Source organism: Sinohyriopsis cumingii, chromosome 8, assembly GCF_028554795.1.
Source record: "Sinohyriopsis cumingii isolate HCF-2022 chromosome 8, ASM2855479v2, whole genome shotgun sequence".
In the NCBI taxonomy this organism is placed as follows: Eukaryota; Metazoa; Mollusca; class Bivalvia; order Unionida; family Unionidae; genus Sinohyriopsis; species Sinohyriopsis cumingii.
The window spans coordinates 35128841-35155366 of record NC_142968.1 but is presented as its reverse complement, the minus strand read 5'-3'; the positions used below and the strand labels follow the sequence as shown (position 1 = coordinate 35155366).

The 26526-nt window shown below is 35.5% G+C and overlaps 1 protein-coding gene across 1 annotated transcript; it reads left to right on the top strand.

Moving 5' to 3' along the window:
• Nucleotides 1–8325: 8325 nt before the first annotated feature.
• Nucleotides 8326–17051, top strand: LOC149793284 (uncharacterized). The gene is made up of 2 exons (XM_089966341.1): nucleotides 8326–9241; nucleotides 16177–17051. Exons 1-2 carry the CDS (start codon nucleotides 8344–8346, stop codon nucleotides 16359–16361), a joined length of 1083 nt encoding a protein of 360 aa, XP_089822467.1. The 5' UTR covers nucleotides 8326–8343; the 3' UTR covers nucleotides 16362–17051.
• The last annotated feature ends 9475 nt before the right edge of the window (nucleotides 17052–26526 follow it).

Genomic DNA, 26526 nt, shown 5'->3' with positions numbered 1-26526 from the left:
GTCGCGCTGCCACTGGGGACGTAATAAGTTGCAAAAATGACGCATGGATAGGTTCTAACTGGCAGACAGCAGCGAATGTCTGTTTTCCGATGCCGTGTACCCTTCCGTCTGTCTGTAATCCTGTTTCCTTTAAAACTCTTTAAAACTGATATGTTTCAAAGTAACTTTGTATAGTCATTTAATTGCAAGAAAATTTATTTCTTGCTCGTCATCATCATCATTCCCCCCCCCCCCCCTCTCAGTCGATGACATGTATTGATAGGATCTTATGGTGTTAAAGCTTATTTCGCCCAATCTAAATCAACGGTCAGTGTGAAGTTACAGGTACTTTAAACAATTCGCCATAATGTAATGTGATGTATATAGCTACATCAATGTGTCGTTTTACATATCGGGCACTAGATCTGTGTACTTTTAGTTCTACTTTTGACAGAGATTTTCTCAAGCGTAACTAACATAGGCGATATTCGACTATCCGGTGTCTTTTTTAAAGAAATGTAAGTACCCGGATGTGCCGAAATCCACACTTAGTGGTGGTACAACGGTCGAATGACCCTCTCTCAAGGTTGTTTTGTATGACACAGTGCGGACATACTGAAAATGAACCGCAATCACGTTCCATTTTACATCTTAAAATTTAAAGATAGTTTGCACGATTTTCTCTTCTTTTGCCGCAACTGTTTGCTAGAAATATAGATATAAAATGCATGCCGGTAGAATTTAATGATTAATTGAGAAATATTTAAATATTTATATAAAAAAGAAATCATCGTCTCACTTTAGGATAGTGGCCCAAAAGATTACACGTAATGAAGTTACCGTAATTTCCGGAGTGGAAGGCGTCTCGGTAAACATAGTGTCACGTTATTTCGTGTAGACCGAGTTTCCTCTGTCACCCCATTTTTGATATTTAGATATTTGTGTTGGGTGCAGGGTTGGAGTGCATTCCCAATCGAAAAGTTGGAATTCGCTGACACCATTTGGTGTCGGCATGGGGTAGCCGCTTGCTAGCCTAGTGGTTAGAGCGTCCGCCGTGGATGCGAAAGATCGTGGGCTCGATCCCCGGTCGAGTCATACCAAAGACTTATAAACAATGGTGCTACATGTCATGCTACATGTCTGTGGCACGATGCCCCAGTACTAGACATCACTATAAAGTGCCACACTGCAGACATCGTATCGATATGACTGAAACATTGTTGAAAGCTACGTTAAAAATCAAAATCACACACGCAGCCACACACACACATACTAGCCGGCCAAGCAAATTTGAACGACCTTTCATCGAGATATACCTGCATGAAATCGATAGAAATATGATTTATTTTCTCAAACAAACGAGACCAAAGTACGTCATTCCTGAAATTTGACCTGGATCCTGCTATTTGCATCCTGAGTCACATGACTATACAAATCTCTCAACCAACATGTCAATGACATGATAGGTCATATAATAACTCAATTTCGACAATAAACAAATTTCCAAAGTTGTTGTACATAGAATGTTTACATATTATGTAGAAGTCACTAACATAAATATAATGCATACTTAATTATCCACATATTTATTCTGAGAACAACGACCAGAAACCTGTCGGTAGTTGTTTTCACAAGAATTATTTTGAGAAGTTTGTTTTTTCATTTTTTTTATAAAAAATACGTGACGTTTATTTACATGATTTGTTTTCCTATAGCAACACTAGAAATTCTTTATTGTTGATATCACGTGCTTGTATTACCTCTGATGTCATTAACATGTAGGTTGCGAGAGTTGTATAGTCACGTGACAATGAATGCAAGTGGCCAGATCCAGGTCAAATTTCGGCAACGATGTACTTTTGTCTCATTTGACAGCGGATTAAAGACATAACGAATGCTATGATCGCAATTTCTGAGAAAATAAATCATATTCCTATCGATTTCATGCAGGTATATCTCGATGAAAGGTCGTTCAAGTTTGCTGGGCCGGCTAGTAAGCGGTTACCCCATGCCGACACCCATGGTGTCAGCGAATTCTAACTTTTCAATAGGGAAAGGGCTCTGACCCGACAACCCAACACAAACATCAAAATATCAAAAATATGGTGACAATGGTCAGAGAAAACTCTCACTAAGTTTCGGGTAGATTTTCCCAATACGGAACATATAATAGAAAAAGTGGTAGTTGGAGTGAATTTTCTGAGCAGAATACAGAAGTGAAATTATAGTTTCTCTGGTTTAGCTGAAGACCCATAATCATGATGATAGATTATTTACAATCATTCTCAACTGACATTAGGAACTGTTGGAAATATACTTTAAAGGGATTTCATTTTAAAATATATGTGATGCATAGATAAGACATACCTGCAGAATTATCATAATTGGCGAAAATGACAAGAAGCATTAAAGGCTACAACGCATTAAGCATTAATTTGTAAAGATTTGGTAACCACCTATAACTGCAAAAAAAGCGCCTTTGTCGCAATCCAAGGCAAAAACATAGAAAACTTGTCTTATGTTACGTGTTTATGCTCCAAATAACAGTAACACAAGAAAGAGTGAAATCAGCAAGCTTTTAAAAATACAATAATTTTTTTCCCTGGAAAAATACTGTAAAAATGAAACCCAATAAATGTTAACGTACCGTTTTAAGAATCAAATCCAATAATAACCCACGAATGAAATTTTAGAAGTCCTAATAATAAAATATGCTAATGATTTCAAGTTCAAGTCCCGACGAAGAATCCAAGATGGAAGTCGATGACGTATGATATAACATGTAGTGTATTGGAGTCTACGGTTCTTTGTAGAAACAAGAAATATCACTCTGGTTTTTGGAAACCCGAATAAATTTTTAACAGAGCTGTCTTTGTTCAAGAATGTCATATAAATACATGTATTTGCCATGAAAAAAAATGAATCCTTTTAAATCCAATTAATTTGAAATAACTCCAAATGACACCATACTTTCCAGTGTACGGAAAAAAGCCCAACTGAGAATATTTCTCCAAAACAAAGATTATATCGCATTCTAAACCGCAGTTTCGAAAATCTCCAAGTTGCGAAATCGAAAAGGGTTGTCACATGGTCATGTTTATATCACGTTCGCCTAACATGACCATGACGAAAGCCAATAATTTTACTCTTAGAAATAAAATTAAAAAATGTTTACTTCTTAATTACGTAGTCCCATCATAACCTTGACAACAACCAATCATTTTAAAATAAAATAGGACTTATTTACGTGGCTGCTAGTATGTTTGAATCGAGGTCAAAATCTAGGTCAACATTTGGTGTTTACTAAAACGAACAGTCAAGGTCAAACTATTTTCTATAAAAAAGTATCATCTCCAGTGAATACATTTACATTAAAATAGCATGTAATGAAAAATTTAAAAAATTGAAAACTGACAAACAAACAATTAAATTAAAAATATTAAATCAGATATAATTAAATAAAATATAAATAACACTTAAAAACAGCACGAGTATTTGCTTGATCTCTAAGTTTATGTATATGCACCATTAGCAGCAATCCCAGCATATCACGCTCTAAACTGCACCTGATTAAAACATTCAAACTATCTATGAAGAAAATATTGTATATTTTGAATAAAAGGCAGAGTCGTTTATGACAAATATCTTTCTGAAAACATTGTAGATATTTTTCGTCTGTTTGTGCTCAGTTGCAGTTAATGTATGACTTGTTTTCAGGCGGAGATATTAATTTCAGTATGTGATCATGTGAAGATGTCAATTTCAGTATGTGATCAGGCGAAAATATCAATTTCAGTATGTGGTCAGGCGAAGATGTCAATTTCATTATGCCATTAGGCGAAGATGTTAATTTTCAGTATGTGATTAGGCGAAGATTTTATTTTCGCATGTGACAAGGCGAAGATTTCAATTTCAGTATGTGATCAAGCAAAGATATTAATTTACATTATATGATCAGGCGATGATGGTAATATCAATATTACCTAAACCTCATGGAACTATGGTATATATTGCATAAGGAGTGCACTTATATTGAAGGCAAATTTAAACATCGTTGCTGTCTGGAAAATTAACTCGACTGCTTTATAACTTTATTTTCTAAATGAAAAGCATGGCCAAATCTTTGTCTATATTTGATAAAAGTGTATGTCATTTAGAAAAAAACACAATTTTTTATTATTATTTGGATTTATTTTAATAGCCGAGAATCGAATTTAAAGCAATCAACGTCGACGTGCGTAGACCGTTTCTCGTATAAAGTATTTCCACGTGGCAGATAGTTATTATAGGCGCAACTAGCGTGAGAAAGGATTATGCATACTACTGTCGCCGTTGGGATGAAATTGTTTTAATACAGAAGACTATACTCTTCTTAAAGCACAGCACTTTTATGTGAAGGTTTAGAGCAGTGATTAAAAGCAGCAATTACTTTATTTTGTAACGGGATCATCGGGGGTAATCACATTGTTACCGATTGTGACTGGAATAATTTCAAACTTGTGCTAAAAGCATCCCGACAAAATATTCTCTAAACTGTGTTCGCCAGAGAACCACTCTCTAGAACTTTCCAATATGCCAGAAACCCGAATGAATCTGTTCCTTTCAATTTTAAATCTACTGACGGTGATGACTGCAATAAATATTGTGCTCTCAGAAAACTACAAAAGTCTTAATCAAGCCCATGACACTTGAGTCGGGCCAAATGATAACCACTATCAACTTCTGAAATGCTTACCTGATACGCATCTCAAGACTGTTAAAGAGTGGCTATACTATTTTGGAAACTAATGACATTTACCTATATCGTAGCAGGAAACAACAGTGATACCGGTATCAATACCTAGAAAAGACCACACTGATGCTTTCTAAGTGTTATCCCATAGCACGGACAATCTGTATGTGCAAATCTGTGGAACAGACGATATAATAATGACATTATGAACAATACTACTACTACTACTACTACTACTACTACTAATAATAATAATATTGAAATAGTCCATCCAGTTTGAATATGACGGGTGTTGTGCAATCATCTTTGAGCACGGAGATGGCTCTGCAGTCCCAGTCTTGACTTGCATAGTCGATGACAACTGGAATATTGGAAGTCCGTTGTAGCTACTACGACGGACGCTAATCTGTTGTGACACTCCCGCCTCCATCCTGCTTCAGCGTTCATTTTCACGGTCATTTAATGATTTACGGGTGAGAGCATGCCAGAGGATTGGGTCTTGTGTTTTTCTTTTTAGATCCAGTGGTTTGAGACCGCACAACTTTAGCTTATCTTTCAGCGTGTTTTCACTTGCGTTACATGTGCCAATTCCTCAAAGAAGATATGTTTCGATAAATGGTTACCACACATCCCGATAGTATGGCTGACTGTCAATATTAAGCAATGATCAGCATTGCCTCAGTAGTTGTCGTCTTAGCTTTATCCATGATTTTGTGGCTGGTTACATGTATTGCCATCTTATCCAAGGATAAAGCGGAAAGCCCGCGTATGGAATTTCCTTAGCTGCCTGATGTGTCCGCGGTACAAAATCCAGCCGCATAACAGGAAGGCGATGACCACTGCTTATATAACTAGGTGGATAGTGTAAGTTAGCTTCTGACAAAGTAGTTAGTCGGATAAAATGACGTGGGCAACGATCTTGTCAGCGATGATGAGGAGAGAGATGAGGCTATAGTTGTCGCAATCTACATTGCTACCTTTCTGTCCAGATACTCTGGAAAACGTCGATTACACCTAGCCCTGTTACTGTGTCCACTAGGATTCCGTCCTTTCCCGGAATTCAATCAAAGTTCGCCTTTCTGGTGTCTTAATTCTTCAGCTGAAGGTGGTAGGTCGAATACATCCAGGACGGAGAGATGAGGGGTTGACCGAAGATGACATGTTTAGATGCCCAATGAAGTGCTTAGCCAAGCGATTTCGCATCTGTTCTTGTTCTTGAATCTTATATGTAATTTCACACAACTTTTGTTTTATTTTTTCAACTGATGTATTTCCTTACAATGATTTAATTCACAATCGATTCAATGATTTTTGTGTGAAGAATTCTTGAGATAAATAATTTGTTCAGAAATATAGCCTTTAAGTACGCCTTAATTGTCAAGAAACTATATGCGAACAGTTTAAAAACATTCTCCTTAACTTTCTTTTGTAAGTTTCTTTTTATGTGTGAAACAAAACGTATCAGACATTGATAAAAGTGATAAAGTGATAACTCATGTTTGCTACATGTTAAAGTAAAGAAGTCGCGATTGCTTACATATATGCTCCGTGAAAAATAAAACTGTTCCCATTTTGTTTTCCTAATAGACAAACTGCAGGTCTATGCATTGTCAAACCTGATAAAGGTGATGCTCGATTTAGGCCAAGGCGAACTCTCACTGTAAAGCCTTGTATAATGAATAAAATGCATCCAATTTGCGCCAATGTGCTCGTTTTGATGCCATTGCTGAGGCTATGTGTTCAGACTCGCACAGCTCACGTACATGCATTTACCTTGATTTCGATTCAAGCTAATTTTGATTTATACCATAACCTCAGGAACGCATCGATAGCGTAAATTATCTACCACCGGTATTGTGACTTTCATTTCTAATCCCAATAACTTTTGTGTTTCATGTTGAAATTTAATTTATTGCATGATAAAAAATCAAAAAATCTATGTAAACTAATTTAACATAAGAATGGGCAATTTCATCCGAACTTTAATTATAGTAAAATTTGTTTACCTACACAGACATCTTTGTGTTTATTGATTTTTGAATTCTATCTTGTTACACAGCGCACAAGTTCTATTGAGATTTTGAAAACAAATTGGGTTAGGACTATCGGAGTATTTTAGATTTTATTATGTAGGCTATATCTTAATGATATTATTGTATTACTGTTACTGAATTTTATTTTACTCTAACAGCCCAGCCCTTTGGTACATTCCATGTTATGTAGAATAGTTACTCAAAGAGAGTACAAGGAAGAATTTGAGATATCTTTCCTATCTTTAATAAACATGGCGGATAGGAAAATGAAGTTAATAGTATTAACTTTGACATATACCTACATAACTGGTGCAAATGTGTGAAAAGGAGGAGTCGAAGATAGTTAAGTTATAATGCCTTTCTTGCCTTAAAAAAGCTAAATGGCTGTCCTTCTGCGTTTAATGCTGTATGTTGTTATATTTACTTCAAACTATCATAATACAACAAGACATTATTTGTTTTTATTGATACACGTATTACAATAAGTGCATCCCTCGGAATAACACAAGATCTAAAGTTTGTTCTCACATAACCATTGTAAATGTTTTATAGGATTGTTATGTTACGTCTGCAACGTACAAGTAGTTTATATGTACCTTGTAACCGTTCCTGTGGCCTAGTGGTTTGAGCCTCCTCCTCGAATGCAAGAGGTCGCGGGATCGGCCCCGGCCGAATCAAACCAAAGACTTGTAAAAGTAGTATTCACATCTGCCTCGCTAGGCGCTCAGCATTAAGAGCTTAGTGTTAGTGTTAGGACTGGTTGGCACCGCCTGGTTAGACCATTCCCGAGTATATGTCCATCTGAATTTCAACCTCGTCATTTGTGATGGGTCTCTTAATCAGTAACAAATCAAGGGGATAACTTTATATTCAGGCATTTAATTTTATCAATAATTATTACTTGATAATTCACTTTCAAATATTGGTTATTCAAGACAAAAAAGAAAGGTAATGTAACTTTTTTCTTCAACTTTGTGAGACAGTCCACATATAGATACTGACTATACAATTCATATATGACATCAATATTCATGTATTTCAAAATGTATGATAAATAATAAATGTAACGTATTGTCAAGAAACTTGAATCCAAAATAATATTTAGGCTATCCCAGTGATACATAGAGACAGTTCCTGATTCCCAGAAATGCTCCAAACATACGCCTAGGATTTACCATTTTTATAAATGATCTATGCGTACATAAGTAGAATTGGGACTAGTGAGAAGACCCTGAAGCAGTTCAAAGAAAAACACGTTCAGAGAACAGTCTTGCTCTAAAAACCAGTAGTTTGTTAATAGAGGCTGATACATAAAACATAACTGATCCATACATTAGGAATCTGGACTGAAATAGTAAATATCTGCATTAAATATATATCCTTTGCTATTACAATGGAGTCTCAATGTTCAGTCATGAAGCATTTTGAAGGTAGATTTCAAAATTTATCAACCCTTATTTTTTACTTGTAGATCACAGCTTGTCCATTAAAACACTGTTATAAAGTTTGCTGAATTTTGATAAAGTTTGCTGAAGTTTGGTCTATTATAATTTCTTGCAGATTCCACAGCGTAATATTGAAGAGAAGGCAATCTATATCATGAGGAATTCTTCAGTACAAGTATTGATGCTTCTGACGTTTTTCTTTTTTATGTTCTTACCTTTGTACGACATGTTTTCCAACCATTTTGTGAGTAAGCCAGAGGAAATATGGAGAAGGACAATGCTGCAGCAAAAAGAGATATACACCTACACAGCTCAGCAGAGCTACAGAAAGCCCTCCATCCAGGATGAATCAGTGGACCTACGGATCATTGTAATTGTCTTTAATCGTGCAGATTCTCTATTGAGACTACTTGATTCATTAAATGTGGCATTTTATTTTGGTGATAGGGTAGTGCTTGATATATGGATAGACAGATCAAAAGATGGTCAGATTGATGAGAATACGTATAGGACTGCCAGTGAATTTCATTTTAATCATGGAGTTAAAATAGTTCATAGTCATTCTTTGCATGTTGGAATTTATGGCCAGTGGTTAAGTACTTGGAACCCCAAATCAAACAACTCAGAAATTGCCGTCATTTTGGAGGACGACCTCACAGTTTCACCATATTTTTACAAATGGTTGAAGCTTGTGCATAAAAAATATGACAAACTTGTTGAAGTGAATGGCTATTCCCTTCAAGGGATCAGTATTAAGCATGGCATAGGTTCTGAGGGACTCCTAGAAGCACCATTTGGGAATCTTGTATTCCTTTATCCAGTAATTGGAACATGGGGATTTTCACCAAATCGGAGGAACTGGGTGAAGTTCAGAGATTGGTTTGATGTTATGTTGCAAAATGACATGTTTCAGCCGTTAGTACCAAACATTTTACCAACTAGCTGGTATCAGACATTTATTCAGACTGGTAAAACAGAAGGCATGTGGTCCATGTGGCACATATACCATGCATGGAAGAGTCGGGAATTTACATTATATCCAAACTTTGCAGGTAATTCAATTGCCAGGTAGAATATGTGTATTAGATGTGGAAATGTTTATACAGACTTGATACTTCATTGTTGTGTTGCTTGTCCTTATATGTCAAATTTCAGAAATCTGGGATTTCCTTACTGATAAATTTCCACTGCGCCTGCACATTACGTTATTTAATGTAGAAGATGAGCTGCAACTACAATATCTTCTAGGTAAAAGGTTACCAGCAGGTGTAATCGACAAAGAAAACTCCAAGCTATTCGTTCTTTATGCAGAATACTTTGTCATGCAGTGTGCAGCTATCTTCTGCAAATAAGGTACTGAAACTTGCAACTTATGCAGTTGAGGAACACTTTATTGATTCATATACTGTAAAGATAATGATGATGATGATGTTGATGATGATGATGATATATATATATATATATATATATATATATATATATACTCACCTGGGAATTATATATATTGTCTCACTTTGAAATTATAACGTATTACCTTTGCAGGGGGGTCAACTAGATCTTGGTCTTTGACAACATTGTTTAAGTCAATGTTTGAAACTGTATACCTTCATCAGTGGGTGTAACTGTGGAAACTTGGTTATATAGTGTTGCTATTACTAACTTTCGTGGGGCCCCGAGTGGCCGAGTGGTCTAAAGCGCTCTTCGGTACGGATCACTGCCATCTCACCTCTGTCTGCGGCGGTTCGAGTCTAAGATTCAGCCAATGTGGGCATGTGAGAAAGCTTGCCAGTAGCTTCTCGTGGGTCGGTGGTTCTTTCCGGGGTTTTCCGGGTTCTTCCTCCACCATTAATACTGGCCGCCATGTATAGCCTATCGTGCTGAAAAATGGCGTTAAACCCCACAACAACAACAACAACTAACTTTCGTATCATGATCTGCCAGGACTTTTGTCATACCGGCATTAGATGATAGCTACAGCATCCACCAACTTTGGCAGGCAAGAGAGCATTCTATAGAAGTCCTTTTTGCAAAGTTTCATCAGAATTGTCATATCTCTGTGCATTGAAACATTCCACAACTCCATCTCCGACCAGTTATCCATTAAAGCATTTATTTTCAGCTTAAATATCAGCCATATTTATATCAGTCTTAAAGCCTTGTAAAACATCAAATTGGATAATCAAATAATTTCCGGATCACAGTGTGCAAAACTGACTGAAATTTGCTACTGGTCAGAGAGGTCAGTAAAACCTTAAAAAGTAACTGGTCCTGTCGATGATTAACTAGTCTATTTGTTGGTAATTGTTACTGGACTAGTCGTCATATATGATACAGGTAAATTAGAACTGAAAATTATTGACAGCATAAAATGTGAAAGATGCAGACATGATAGGAGTAAGGTACAAAGTAGTATTAAGTAATTAAAAAAAAAACCTAACACAAAAATAGTGCCAGTCGTTAATAAAATATAATTACATATTTTTAAACTTAGATTTCTAAACTTAAAGGGAAAATAGTTTTGGAGGTCAATATTTAAGAATTTTACCTTTTCTAAACAAATTCATCATAAAGTGATGGCTTTGAAATTGTCCCATCAAATATCGTCCCATCAAACATGACGTCAGTGACCTTGATAGGTTGGCGTCTGTTGCAGACGTCCATTCAAATTGTACACGGTGCTATTTTAGGGTTTAACTGCACAGCAACACGAACAAATTATGAAATGTCCAGGCAGTTGGAGTAAAGTGCCTTTCACAAGAACATACCATGTTATCCGACCCAGGCAGATCCAGTGGTAGGAATCCAAACCCGCATCCGTTCAGTCGCGAGTCAGCACACTAACCTCTGAGCCATCTACAGAGGAATGATGGTATATTTAAACCACCCTATGTGCACCTTGACGTTTTGGTGTTTGCTTAAATATGCAAAAGAAAAACATTTGGAACTGAAAGGTAATGAAGAAATGCCTTGAAATTTATGCAGAAAATATCGTTGGGATAGATAGACTGTTAAGTTGCCTTTTTTGGGGACTGATTTGAAAATAGGTGAGTTTGATAAACTGCCCAAGTTTTACAGAACATGGTCTCTGGTTGGGTAGTCATATTGGCAATGAGAAAACAGATACGTCAGTCAAAACTACCCTACAGTCACCTGCTTAGAAATGGAAGATTCCATATACAATTTGTATATTACCTCACACGGTAGAAAAGTCAGCAGATGTAAGTAGTGCTTATTTTGATATGCCCTCCAGCTTACCAATTATCATTACATACTATATTTAATGATGTCTCAGTGATCTGATGCCGTTTCAACACTGATAGCATTAGAAAGAGACAAGAATGTTGCAAATTACTCCATATAGTGTGACCAACAAATGTATTAATTGGTTTGTTCTATCTCGTTGGTAAATTATTTGGAATGAAAACTCCACAAGCACGCTTGAGTGAAATCCCATTAGAGTGAAATCCCACAGATAGAGCAAATTGAAGAGATGATTTAGTCTTGTTTACCAAACATAGAGGACAAACATACAGAACCTTACACGTGATAATCTCTTGAATTTGTTGTCCTATGACCCCCTAATATTTACCCTGTGCGCCCCACTGGACGTTCATTTTTATCAGGACAAAAGAAATTACGCCTATAACTTTTCTTCAGTGGATGTTCATCCATGTCTATGGCCAAAACTGTTAAATACTTCGAGAAACACCTATTGACAGGTAAATGGATTTAATTTCGTTGCAGTATTAATTTCATATACTTTAATTGTTGGTGCAAGTCACCCCTTGGAAGTTGTAAGGCACAAAAAAGTCTTCTCTTTATCAGTGAAAGGGACTGAAACTAGTATTGGACCAAACAATATTGTATATTCTTGTCAACAATCTTTTTTATTGTTTTTTTCCGACGTTCTTCTCTACATTTGTTCTCACTTGTTATACCCATGTTATGAAAAATATATTTCCTGGTTTGAAATGAAAGCGTCTGCATGTAAAATAACCTTATATTTTTCTCTTTACTTTTGTAATTATTGATGCTGTAACATTGCTGTAGCTTATGATTTGAGTTTCAAAACGTCACTGAGGTATTTGTTTTTTTTTTACTGTTTGAATTATAGTCTGTATTATTTCTTGTTTCGAGGGAGTTTGTATTATCTGAATGTCTGGCCAGATTTACTTTTGTCCTGTGTTCGTAGACCCCTATATTCACGCATTTTTCATGTGACACTTGATACAAAGCCAGTGCCAAGAAAATTTCTTTCCAATAGCCTGTGTCTGCAGACCCCTAAATTCATGCATTTCTCATGTGACACATGATACAAAGCCAGGGCCAAGAAAATTTCTTTCCATTAGAGTTACAACAGATACGCATCCCGGTCATCATGAAAATTATGATAGTACAGTGCAGACGACAAATATACGGTGGCAGAACAGTCGGAGCAAATAAGATTATCTCATTTGTTAGCACTACTGGTACATGATGTATCGTAATGTTTCTTTGTCCCTTAAAATGTCTTGTATTCCCAAGATTTGGAAGGTTGGGGACACAGTGTCACCTGCCCCTGGAATCCTAGGTGCAACATTACTCCTTTTCTCCTCCCCGTCTCTCTCTCTTTCTCTAGCAACTAGGCTTGTTCTCTGCCTACTGCCTTGTTCTATCCTGTCTCACTGAGACTCGGGACTTGACTACCCGGTAGTTCTGTCCCCAAAAGCTTCCTGTGAAAAACACAAGGACGTTAGCATGTTTCGTTAGCCATCTCGCTCACACTAAATCAACAATCAGTCATCAGATAGAGGCTATCTACATCTTCGGTCACGCATTCGTGCACATCGAAAACCACACACGTTCTTATAGAAAACAACGTTGCAATAAAGAGCGGTATCCTACTTATCATACAGACATCACTAAATTGCGTCACATCAGTATATTCTTAATCTCATTATTCTGAACAATATCAAACAATCAGATGCATTTCTGTACATTACGCTCCCACAAGTGTACACAGATATTCAATTATCCATATTATTTAAATTTACACACTGCAACCATTTCCAAAGTTACAATTTAATTCAACAATTGCAAAATCTAGAATATCACATAAATAAATACACTAGTTTACCACGAAGTAACCAGATAGCGAATTACAATATTAATTCTGACTACGAGCTAGCAATCCACATAATCATAGCTCATTTCTCAAGTACGCATGTAAATTAAACAATACAAAGGTAATTCTACGTACTAACAATTCTAGTAAGTAAATATAATACTGCACATAATTACAATTACAATGCCGTAACATTCTGCAACAATCTAGCAAATAACTCACTGACCTTTACGAAGCTTTCTGTCCTTGAATGTACCAAGATTTCTTTTCCCGTCTACATGTTAGTTTTGATACCTAACGAAGTGGGCTCTTGTAGAAACACGAATCGCTATGATAGACGCAGGGTCTACATACACATGGCGCTAACCCATTCCTTTGTTCCTGACTTAAGTAATCGCGGGCAGGCAAACTTGACACAGACCTAGACTTCTGCGTGAAAGTTTGAAACCTTCAGCGCTGGACAGGGTCGGAAATAACTGCACTCATATTCCAGGGACGATAAATAGTTTTGCTAGCAGCCAGTTCAGAACAGGCAAGGTACCAAAAATAGTCTCTATATCAAGCAGTTGCAGCGTCTCTCTGTTCATTTTATGGGAGATACCTCCAGTGGACCTTTTTGCAACGAACTAAATTGGTCTAATAGTCGTTGTGCGATCAGTGACCCAGACTATTCTGCTGGTTGAGTGGCTGGGTTATAAGATGAGTTATATTTTTGGCATTTTACTCCTTTCCAGACCATCAGCCACCCTCCTTACTCACAATGTCAGATTAATTGTAGAACAGGTAAGGTTGTACTGACTTTAAAATGTAGTTTTTCTGGGAGTAAGATTAATTTTAATTATGTAATCCTTACCTCTCACTAGACTTCTCACGACTAGTGGCCGTATCTGATGTTTTTTATTAATAAAAATCCCCACCCCCGTCAGATTATACCCCTTCATATATTAAAAACGATAGGCCTGAGGGCTATAAAATGTACAAAACCTAGGCATTAGTTCATTAATTTATAATTTCTAAACCGGTTAACGGCAGTGAGTGGCTCACAATGCCATGTCCTTTGCGTTACAGACCAAACGAACGTTTTGAACGTAAATGATAAGTTAATTTTCACTGAAGGGGTGGGATTATAGGACTACTTATACAGTGAAAGTAAACATTGCAATGTCTGTATCCAGTGTTGTTAATTTCAAGTACTGATATTTCTCCCAAAATTTAAAATAAATAGAAACGGTAAAATGTTGCTCAAAAATACAGAAAACGTGCACAGCACAGAGTTTAAAGAATTGTAAATTTATTGAACAAATTCATCAACATGAACTCACCCACATAAATACGAATGCAATGTTAGCGAATATGAATATGAGAATTTTAGGGATCCCCACTGGCAGATATCGGGTTTTAATGAATTAAATGAGCAAGTTTTGTGCGTTTTTAATATTCACTAGTCTATCCAGGTTTTTGGCTTGTGTCATTTACTAACACTTATAAATCTGTCTTACAGTGAAATTATCGAGACAGATTTATCAGTGTTTCCACTACTTGGTAAGAACAGCATCATTTATATACATGTATTTAAACTGTAAGTGACATTTATATACATGTATTTAAACTGTAATTGACATATTTGTATTGGCATAAAACAATGTTTACAAACAATTTAGGATTGTTTTGCACCGTTTTAGTTTGTAACCTGTTTTAACGGTTACTCTATATTTTGGAAAATATTTGATTATGACTCTTTGTGGAAGTTTGCTGATGGGTACGAGCTTATGGATCTTGGTAACACTTTCTGGTGTTATACATACATGCGTATATATTTAACTGACTTTATAAGATAAGTATGTTTATTGTCTTGAAGTTTTATAGAGAAAACATGAAGTTTACAAGTCTTCAAAACAGTTGATCAGAATGTGATGAAACTTGATTCAAATGACGTGTAGAGAGTGTTTATTGTTATAATGCATGAAACTTGATTCACATAACGTGTAGGGAGTGTTTATTGCTATATTGCGTGAAACGTGATTCACATAACGTGTAGGGGGTGTCTGTTGCTATATTGCGTGAAACTTGATTCGCATAACGTGTAGGGAGTGTTTATTGCTATATTGCGTGAAACTTGATACGCATAACGTGTAAGGAGTGTTTATTGCTATATTGCGAGAAACGTGATTCGCATAACGTGTAGGGAGTGTTTATTGCTATAATGCATGAAACGTGATTCTCATAACGTGTAGGGAGTGTTTGTTGCTATACTGCATTAAACTTGATTCACATAGCGTGTAGGGAGTGTTTATTGCTATATTGCATAAAAAAGACCCCCATTCCACTGTGGATTCGGGTCGGGTAAGTAAAAGGCCATCAACTAATTTCCACATATTTTACACGTTTGCTATGATTCATCCAGTTGTGGATGGATTTATCTTTGTAATACTGCTTAAATATACAGCTGAGTTACACTGAATACAATATTGACCCTAATCGGCCATGGCTCTGCATCAGTCTTTACCTCCTTTGAAGCCAATGAGATTCTCATCCTTTAGCAATTATTGACACTTTATAGTCATGAAAATTGAAAATTGTTATTTATACTATGTCACAGTTCATAGTACTATACACACACACTTTCATATTAACACACACTCACACACACACACTCACACACACACACACACACACACACACACACACACATATATATATATATATATATATATATATATATATTCTGTGTCTGATTTTTTAACGACTCATTCGAATCGAACCCATCCATAACTGCACCACCTGAACAGAAATATATTAGAGCAAGGTTGAAGAAAGTGGGACAGACTTATGTAGTAGCCTTGTTATTTATTGATTTACTAATTTGGTTTATTTTTCCTTTAGGCCACCTGGGTCTCACAGTAAACTGGAAAGAGGCTGGACTACACTATGTACCAGGGTTAGCACGAGGAGGGAAAAACCCATCACACAATCTTCTAACAATATGGAGACCAGAGTACAAAAACCTTCCCGATTATCCTATCCGTCTTGATGTCTATGGAAATGTTAATACCGACGATAAGCCTTGACACAGAACTCAGTGTAATTTAATAAATTGGCGAGGGAAATGACAAGAAAGATTACAATATTGTAATTATTTCAATTATGTAGGTCTTTTTTGTTTGCATTTACAATTAAATTTGCTCTATACCAGGCAAAGATTAGGGCTATTTCAGAACAAATATTTTAGGAGAACCAATTTACACCATTTCTATAGGCTTAATTTTCATTAAATTTCAATCATGATTAACACGAATACTTTCATTAATAGTCTGGAGATATGTAACCTCACCTAAATGTTTTACAAAATAATATCCATACATTGGTAATCTAAATGTGTTGATTTTTTTTTAAAGATTAACAATTTGTTTAAACTTAGTGTAATTCTATGACTCGTAGTAAATGCTGGTACACTACAATAGTGCTTTTAATCAGAGCTTTTATCTAGTGAATTAGTTTCTATATATGTGGCCGTATGGTAACTCTTACTGTAGTAATTCCATAGTCTTTTATAGTCATACACTTTATTTGAATTAGCCAGAGAAAGTCTTGAACTGCATTCAAAAATGCGCATAAAAGCTTAATGAATCAGCTCTTTGCAACGGACACAGTTAATGTCGTACATGTATCACTTATTAAAAGAGAAATCTATTGGGTTACTACATACAGTTAATGACGTACATGTATTACTTATTAAAAGAGAAATCTATTGGGTTACTACATGTTTTGAAGTCCATTTTCTCAGCATAGCACACTTTTATTAATATAATCCATGGATGAGAATTCAGCATCCTGAGAGATTTTCCTGGAGCAAACGCTTATTAAAAATAACTTGCTTTGAAACAGCCAAACTTTCACAACTACTAATAAATTATACTGGTGTTTGTTTTTAAATCGATAAGATAGTCATAGTGATTTGTTAAATTAAATTGTAGTTCCCTTATGTAGCTGAATACATATTAAAAAAAACTAATATTCTTAATCAGACATGGCTTACAAAGGGAGTAAACCCATGATCCAAGTGGTTACTAACTGCGACAAAAAAGCCAAAGCTGCCAGTGTAAATCCTTATGATCTAACACACAGCAAAAACTGCTAACATACATGCTCAAAACCAAATGAAGACAGAATTAAAGACTATTCTAGGACTGCCAACAAATCTTACGATTCTGCTGAGATCATGTATACGTTTTGTAACATAGTAATTGCAAGAACTGGAGTGCGCTAAGAAGCCACCACTGCGGACACCTCTCAGAAGTCTTGTACTTCCTCCACTTTTGTTATATATCTGAAGCCATTTTGCAAAAGAAAATGCTGCCTTTTAAAGATAAATACTGATTACATGACTTTTCTAATTCAAAAAGAAGACCCAGTAAATGTATGCCTTCAGGCAATATTTTAAAAGGAAAAGGAGAGGGTTAATTACAAAATTTCATAACCTTCAACAACTTTTGAAGAAATACTAACAAGTCTGAGCGAGGAGTGTCCATCATCATAAGCAATACAATTCCTCAAAGTCAAACCAATCTACAGGTTTATTCATTCATGTGTCCGTGCGTAAATTCCACACACTTCTCTCAGTTTGTCTTCTCCGAAGCGATCGATTTTGTTTTTAATCATCACATTGCACAGTTACAATCACCTTCTGTTTTGTTTGGTGACTGTCATGGCCACCATACAATTTGTGGCTGCAAAGATATCAATATAAAAGGAGTTGTTTGCCTTTTTAATGATCAGTCATACACCTATCTGCATCCTGCCACCGGAGCATGCTAATCCATAGCACAGACCATGAATGACCCATCTTTTTTTAACAAAATTCATTTTTGTAAACTTTTTAGAACTTCTTTGGTAGTAACCACATTTTAGTTAAAATGTTGTACTCTCACCCTCCAGGGCCAGAACAGAGATGACATTTAAAAAAAGAAAGATTGGGAACCATTTCAGATCCACTGCAAATCTCATTTAACATATCTATCAACATACTGCCGGATGTTAATGTGCTCCAATACCAATAACGTGGACAATTCCTAAATTGTAGGCATACTAAATAACCTGTTTAATGTGGGTCTAATGGGTCACCTACCCAAATTTGTGTCCATTCTATTTTCCTCTTTAGAAACGTGACATTTTAATTTGGCACCTCAAGTCAACATGTCCTCAATCATCTGTTCAACAGCAGCATAAACAACCTTGTTAAAATGTATTAATCGATAAACTTATTCCTTTTTATGGTTCCGTCTCTATCTGCTATAGCTAAGAAACAAATTTCCATACCACTGAAGGCCAACTACAGATTTGGTTCAAAAGATAAGAAATGATCAGATGAAATTTTTGAAAATTAAAATGTAGGCCCTTCCATCAATTACATAAACCTCAAAACTCCATCTTTACGGTTCAATTGTTCCTGTTGTGGAGAAGACCAATATATAGGATTTATTCTAAACTATGATCTGTCTTTGCTATTGGACGCATCAGAGACAAGTATCAGAAAGCTCTGGATTTAATTTGATATGAGATGATGAGATGAGGCAAACACTAAGCTTGGGGAGCAGACTGGAAGGCTTTGTTTTGGATATAGAGTAAGTGCCTGTGGTTTGGATGTGTGTAGGCCAGCTCGCAAATCTTACCTGTAGCTGCCTGATCATGTACATTATAGGATTTAGACTTTGTCTAGGGGAAATTAGAACTCTATGTTTAAGCAAACAAGCAATCATCTTATCTCAGATAAACAAAACTGATTCTTTATTATATTATCGGATTATGTCATAATCCCTCTAATCCCATATTTTCACATTTTATTTAGTCCAAAAAGACTAGCCTTTCTTGTAGGAGGTCAACTTGCATCTCTCCTGTTGGTATATTAATTTGTCCTCATCGCAAACCATAATTAATCAGTCTTACTAGTTTTGTAAAAATCTCAGTTTCCAAAATACCACTTTGGCTATACCCATCCTCCATGCCATAGTGTTTGATGTTTCTCAGCATATCATGACTTGTATCAGTCCCGATTTTCGGAGTTCATTCAATGAAATAAGAACTGACTATTGAGGCAACACATCACTGTATGCAGATTGTGGCGTGTCCGGGTTGTTATGCCGATCCAATCAAACGTAGCGGACAATGTCCTTCTCGCTGTCTGTCCACATGGGGACGGATATAGAACACACCCCGTTCCCTCGCGGTTCCTCTGATCTAGGACAAAGCTGCAACTCGTAGATGGGAAGTCGCTCGATCGAACGCTTATGCCGATTCAAGATGCCAGGTCGTCTCTCTGGTCACGGTAACCTTGCGTAAGAGATTAACTCCAGTCTACGGCATGTTCAGACATCAAACATGGCTTGTAATAATAATAGTTTATACACGATTTACGAACTGATGTTGAGAGACAACAATGCAGGGGCCCGGAGTGGCCGAGTGGTCTAAATCGCTCTCCGTTACGGATCACTGCCATCTCACCTCTGTCTGCGTAGTTTCGAGTCTCAGATTCGGCTAATGTGGGTATGTGAGAAAGCTTGCCAGTAGCTTCTGGTGGGTCGTCGGTGGTTCTTCCCGGGGTTTTCCCGGGTTCTTCCTCCACCATTAATACTGGCCGCCATGTATAGCCCATCGTGTGCTGAAAAATGGCGTTAAACCCTACAACAACAGCAACGACAACAATGCAGCTTATGTTGCAACACGCCATGACACCATCACGATCTGGTTGTTGCACAGACGGTAGTCATGCTCAGATCTTTAAATTAAACCTTAACCTTACCAAAACGAATTCTTTGTTTTCGGATTTCATGTGCATACATACGAAACAGTAAGTTTTTGATAACTCATCCATTTTCTGAATCTCATAAGAAATTATTTACTCATAAAATCGGAAAGAGTATTATGTACTGTTGGCTGCCTAGTCAAATTTGGTTATTTGCAGACAAAGCAGCCAAAGCTACCCTGCAATCATCCGTTTCTGAATAGAAGATTCCATATACTAGCTCCAAATACTACAGCATTTACTGTACACTTGAAAAACATATGTGGAATGCAAACCCCACAAATAATCTTTGGAACATTAAAACCAATACTGGCGACAGGCATCCATCGTGTATAACAAATTGTTCAAGTTAAGTCACTATTTTGCTGCTCGTATAAAGGACGCAAATACCCAACCTGTGCACACCTCCCGAAATTTATAAGCTCAAAACAGAGTGCATACTTTGGCAGTGTCCAATGGCGGCGATGTAACACCAGAAACATTGTAATATTAGACAATTTTAGAGAACAAATATAGTGTTTAAAGGATTGTGTTATTTTTGCTATATTTTATTTTATATACCTTGTTACAAATTGTCGAGATTTTATTTTTTTATTTTATATTAATATATGTTTATGGCTTTTTGGAATCGATTATATTGAGCATACTCATTTATATTTTGGTAATCTTTGAATTTGTATTTCTGGAACATAAATTGTAATTGGCACTATGTCCTCAGGTTTCTATCTATCTATCGATCTGTCTATATAAATAGATCGATTGATAGATATATAGATAGATACGTCGACAAAGACGATTAGGTTAAAGTTTGAATGTCACGACTTAAGCTTTAAACTAAGTAACAAAAAAGAGCAAAAACCAACGATCTTTAGAAAAATCAACCAATAATTTATTTTTTTCTTACAGTTCAAATTGAAAATTTTAAAAGAACTTATAGTATTGTGAATTAAATAGCAAATAGCAATAAACCTCCAAATTATGATGTTTGAATTGAATTCAGATATCGAATGTGTTGATGTGCCTGGGGTCAAATTTGTTAATGTGCAAGTTGCTTGGATTGTGGCGATGTTTAAACAGTCTTTTCATATATCACACTATAATATTCCAAAATGCGGTTGTCTGAATTCGTTATAATTTCAAATTAATGTTTCGCTCCAATAATAGTACTGAGCCGTTTGTAATTCCAGTGAATACTAATTTGAATAAATAAATCCACCGAATGAAAAGCTGAACATAACAATAAGAATGATTCTGCTTGAGAAGTTAAAGCAAGAATGGATAATTAAAGCATTACTATAAAAAGATATGATACAATATTAGAGCCTGGATGTAGGTCGGCTTTCTTTATAACATATTCAAACATGTCAGCAAATTAATTGTATTTCCAAGTGAAAACAGAGTCAAGTAAACATGTTTACCACCACTGATAATGATCTGAGCATTTAATCTATATTCTTATAAATAGTAGCTATGTTTTATATTGTTTACAAAATAAATGTTACTCGTCAGGTACACCATTACCTTGATCTTGGACAATGTCAATTAAAATACAGATGTTAATAACATATAACCAACAGAGTGGAGTATTAGCTTTGTCTCAACTTTGAATGGTGAGATGCAAGTATAAATGTTTCAGCTGCGACAGCATCGATGGTAGGATCCTTAAGTTAAAGTTTAATTTAAAAAAAAATAAAAGTCATATCTCCTTTGCATCTCTTCCTGCATAAAGTGGTGCTTTGGTGTAAGATTTTTTAAAGCCCAAAGTTTGGACAATGATATGCAACGATTTCAAATATCGTACGCGCAAGCGGAACCTCATAATCTTCTTCTGATGTCAGTCAAATAACTAATTTGCCAAATATTGTGGCGCAGAGCAGTTAGCAATGCCCAGTATTTACATCTAAGATCTTATTAACATGCGAACGAAATTTCCAAACACGTTTTGAATGTAGAAGTGAGACGCAATTTTTATGCAACTTTTCTGCGGATGTATATTTGCTAACAATCATTCCATATGATGTCATTTTCAGAAGCACCATTTTTATATTGGTTATAAATATGCAAGTTACAGTGAAGAGCAAACGGCATTATACCCATGAAAATAACTACATTTATAGTATTGTTCTGTGGATTTCCACGTATCTAAACATAATTTTAACAATGTTATACATATAATTATAAATATACACCAAACAGAACGGAAAGTGCTATCCCTGGATTTTTACAGAAAAATGCTTGATAATAGTAGGCAGAATTAATATTTCAATACAAATAATACTAACATGAAGGTTAGAGAATTTTTAATTCGTACTCTACGGAGATTCGAACTCAGGTCCGCAGGTAAACGGCACTCATCGCCTTGCCTGCACACACGAGCCCATATTCCTTCAAGACTAAGCACACATTACCAAAAATTGATGTTGCTCAATCGGTGTTATATGCACTCGTGTGTAGCAGACACACTGGCATGACGACCTAGTAATTAATTCTCATGTATCTACAGTCATCCCGTATTCCTATTGAAAGAAATCAAGGTATATAGAATTAATGTTAGAGAATTATAAATATACTCCAGCCAGAACAGGAAGTGCTATCCCTGGATTCCTGTAGAAGAATGCTTGATAATAGTAGGCATAATTAATATTTTAATACAAATAATGCTATCATACAGGTTAGAGAATTTTTAATTCGTACTCTGTGAATATTCGAACAAAATCAAGACGTATACCCCCCCCCCCCCCCCAAAAAAAAATAACTCCTAAACGTGGCCATTTGAATAGGATAGCACTTATCAGCAATATTTGCGCCCTAAAAAATAAACACAAAATGTAATATATATAAGATCGTTCTCGGACCATTTTTAAATCAAATTGAACAGTTTAACAGAGATCTTCACAGTATACAAGAAAAGTTTTTATTTATTTATTTATTTGGGACTATTGTAAAAGTAGAAGCATTACTCATTTAAATAATGTGAGAAACTGTTAACTGCCTTTTACTATTCTGGTTATAAGTAGTTTGAAATTCATGTTGAAATGGTGACATCGAATTCATCTTTGATGTCATTTTATTGTATTCTTTACTTTTTAGTAAAGTGCATGATAGATTCTTTTTGGTAAATGAGTTCAATTGCTCATGATACCGATGAGCAAACCAGCAAATCTGGTCAGCAGCTTGTTACATGTAGTCAGACTTGTATTAGAGCTGAAAAGCATTCTTTCATGTACAATCTTTTATTTTAATCAATGTCTTTGTAAATTTAATCCTTAAAGTTTTGATTCAATAAAATATTCAAGATGGCGTCTAGTTGTATTATGTTTCTTCCTGATGATGCACACAGATAGGGAACGTCTTTTAGTGATATTTTTGAGTTCTTATCTTTCGTTTGCTTCTTTTCGGACCTAGACTGAGCAGCCATGTCTGTCCGTATACAACGTGCTACTCTGTCAGTCAGTTACTGTAACCTAAACTACATTTAGAAGTACTGAGAGAAGAGCGATCATATTCAGTAAGATGTTTCAAAAATAAGAATAGACCATAACGTTTCTGATATGCTGGTGATGGTGGTGGTGATCACAAGTGACATTAAAGTTGTTTACATCTTATCCATTTAAGACTTTTGGCTAATTTATATATGGCCGAAATCTTTGTATGCGATTGGTTAAATTTGTGACAGTTTTAGGGGTGTACGTCTTGATATTGTTCGAGGAAACCTGATACAGATATTGACTCATATTTGTATATTTATGAGATTATTCTTCATTTGATTGAAATTTCACGCAATTATGCCCACAGCCCGAACAGATTAAAGAGTCACACATAAGAACCATGTCACCGAACAGATTAAAGAGTCACACATAAGAACCATGTCACCCGAACATGGCCTAAAAAGAGGTTTCTGTAGTGTCGTTATCTAACCTGATCCCCGACACCGAACATGACCGAACATGACTGCCATGGTAGCCAAACTTCCCACTGAGAAAAAACGTGCGATGCAAAAACAGACACAGTGGCAGCTTTTTCGTATTGATGACTCGAAATTCAAATTTAAAAAATAAATCTGATTTTTAAACTTAGGAATATTATACAAATGAACAAACTAGGTAAATGTGACAAGTGTCAAAATGAAGTCAAGACGCTGACATATTATACAATGCGTAACTATCATCGATGCATTGCAATCACTGATTCAGACTTCGGCATTCAAAAACAAGTTTTCAAAAACTCGAACATCAATATCATCCGCCCAGTCTGTTTACTTTTAAAGTGATTTGAGTATATTTAATTCTTTCATATGGAAGGAGTACTTTTTAACAGTCTCCGCATTTTCGGAATAATCTTAGCATCATAATCAAACTCAGGCAAGAAATTAAAAAATAACAAAATGTAACAGTGGAATTTTAGATAGAATGTTGTTAATCTTGGAAGTTCAGGGACATTTAAAGCATTAATTTCTTACACGCATACTTGGTCACTATGACACAGACTTGGATTTTGAGATTTTCAGCTTAAATTGAGTTTCGTGATGATTCACGAATATGGCGACAGCTGTTTATAAGCTAGCATCATAATCAAATGAGGTCATTTTATAATATTGCCTGAATATACAAATATTTACATCTAAATTCCTTATGATAGGAAAGCAGCTCAAGGCCATTGATTTAAAATGTGCATCAAATTTGAAATGGTTGGTATAATGAGTAAGATTCTTTTTAAAATGATGTCAATCCACAAGTGAACCATGGTTCTAAAGAGAAGATGTTGCAATGAATGAAACTTTTATTAAGTTTGGAATATAATTTGTAGTTAATGGGAGGTAATACATATGCCAAAATGCATACGTGTTTTGTTTCGAGTCAACGAGTATTATATGGCATAGTGATACGTCAAGGCCATCAAACGTATTCCTATGCAACGCCAAGAGAGAGAGAGAGAGAGAGGGAGAGAGGTTATGACATTATGTGCCCAGATAATTAATTTCAGTTTTAAACAATGAAAGACACAGGTTACGTGCGTGCTTTTATATATATATATATATATATATATATATATATATATATATATATATATATATATATATATATATATATATATGGGGTTTCACGGTTAGTATCTCCCCTTGAAAACACCAGAGGGCATCTCGGTACAACTCAATTCCGGATAGTTCAATGAATTAAGATGGCAGATGTAGATCAAGAAAATGTGACAGACCGCGCACATTATGCAAGCAGGATCGATATCTCACTATCTTAAAAAGAAATTCTATCAATCTTTGATCAATTGTTTTTGCATCTTTCTTTTTTGTCCCACTAACTTGCATTACTCCCAGCTTTTAAATAAATATTCTCTGCCCTTTTCAGAACTTCATTATCTTTCCATTACTCCCTTATGCTCTAGTTTGTATTATTTGATTGTGCGAAAGTGTATCGCTGCGTAAAAAGTTCTTGCAATTTATCTTGCTTGAAGAATAATGAAAATATGTTTATTTATTACAGCTTCAATCATAGCAGTTAATGGAGGTTGAACGAAAACGAGAACAAATTATAACTTCTTAAAGGTTCTTTTATTATTGATTTAGACTGTTGCTTTTCTATTAATGTTCATTATATTTTTCATGAAATAACTTGAGTTTTTTTCAAAATGCACAAATGTCAACAACGTTTGAACAGACAGGCGCACGTACGAGTCTCCTTGATGATAATGTTAATTTTATTTCCTTGAACGGTTGGAAATTTTAGAGTATACGGTTTGGAGAAATATCGATGTATAGGAAATCTGTGGCTCTCACCTATCTGCCGGTCTGTCTGTATGTTTGTCTATCTCATTTCATGTGGTGCATGGGTATGTATATCTTCAAATTAATGTGTTCGCATACGTATATTAGATAAGCATACTTCTGGTTAAAAACGAGTATAAAATGATGCTAAGACAGAAAGAGTGACTGATAGATAAAGACAACAAATATGAATATTTGTGAGTATCCATTTAGTATTGACTTGTAGAGCATGTTCTTACAATCTGTCTCTTTTTTAAATCATACCGTTTGCAATTTCACATCCGGTCACGTGGATCAATGTTGATTTAAAAAGCAAACCAAAGTAATAGGACGGAATCAGTGAAATAATTGGATCTTTAAAATATACATATTTGATGCAAGGAAAGTTAAACATAATTAACTAAATTTAATTTTTAGAAGGCTGTTGTAGACGAATTTGCTGGTGGCAATCAGAAATGTTGTCGAAAGACCCCAGCAAATTTGAGAGTTATTACGTGTCAGCATAAGCAAAGAAAAAACAATCATGCTGAATGTTACTGTATGTACCGTCCGATACTTGATATTTTAAAATTTAAAAAGAAAATGAAAAAAAAAAAAAACGTCATTGGGCATGTTATTTAATCTGAATATTGTACGATATTTAGATCCAAATATGAAT

Coding starts and splice junctions, on each gene's coding strand:
- LOC149793284 (XM_089966341.1), top strand. CDS start 8,344: ATGAGGAATTCTTCAGTACAAGTATTGATGCTTCTGACGTTTTTCTTT. Junction 9,242..16,176: donor ATTATATCCAAACTTTGCAG/GTAATTCAATTG, acceptor TTTTTCCTTTAG/GCCACCTGGGTCTCACAGTA.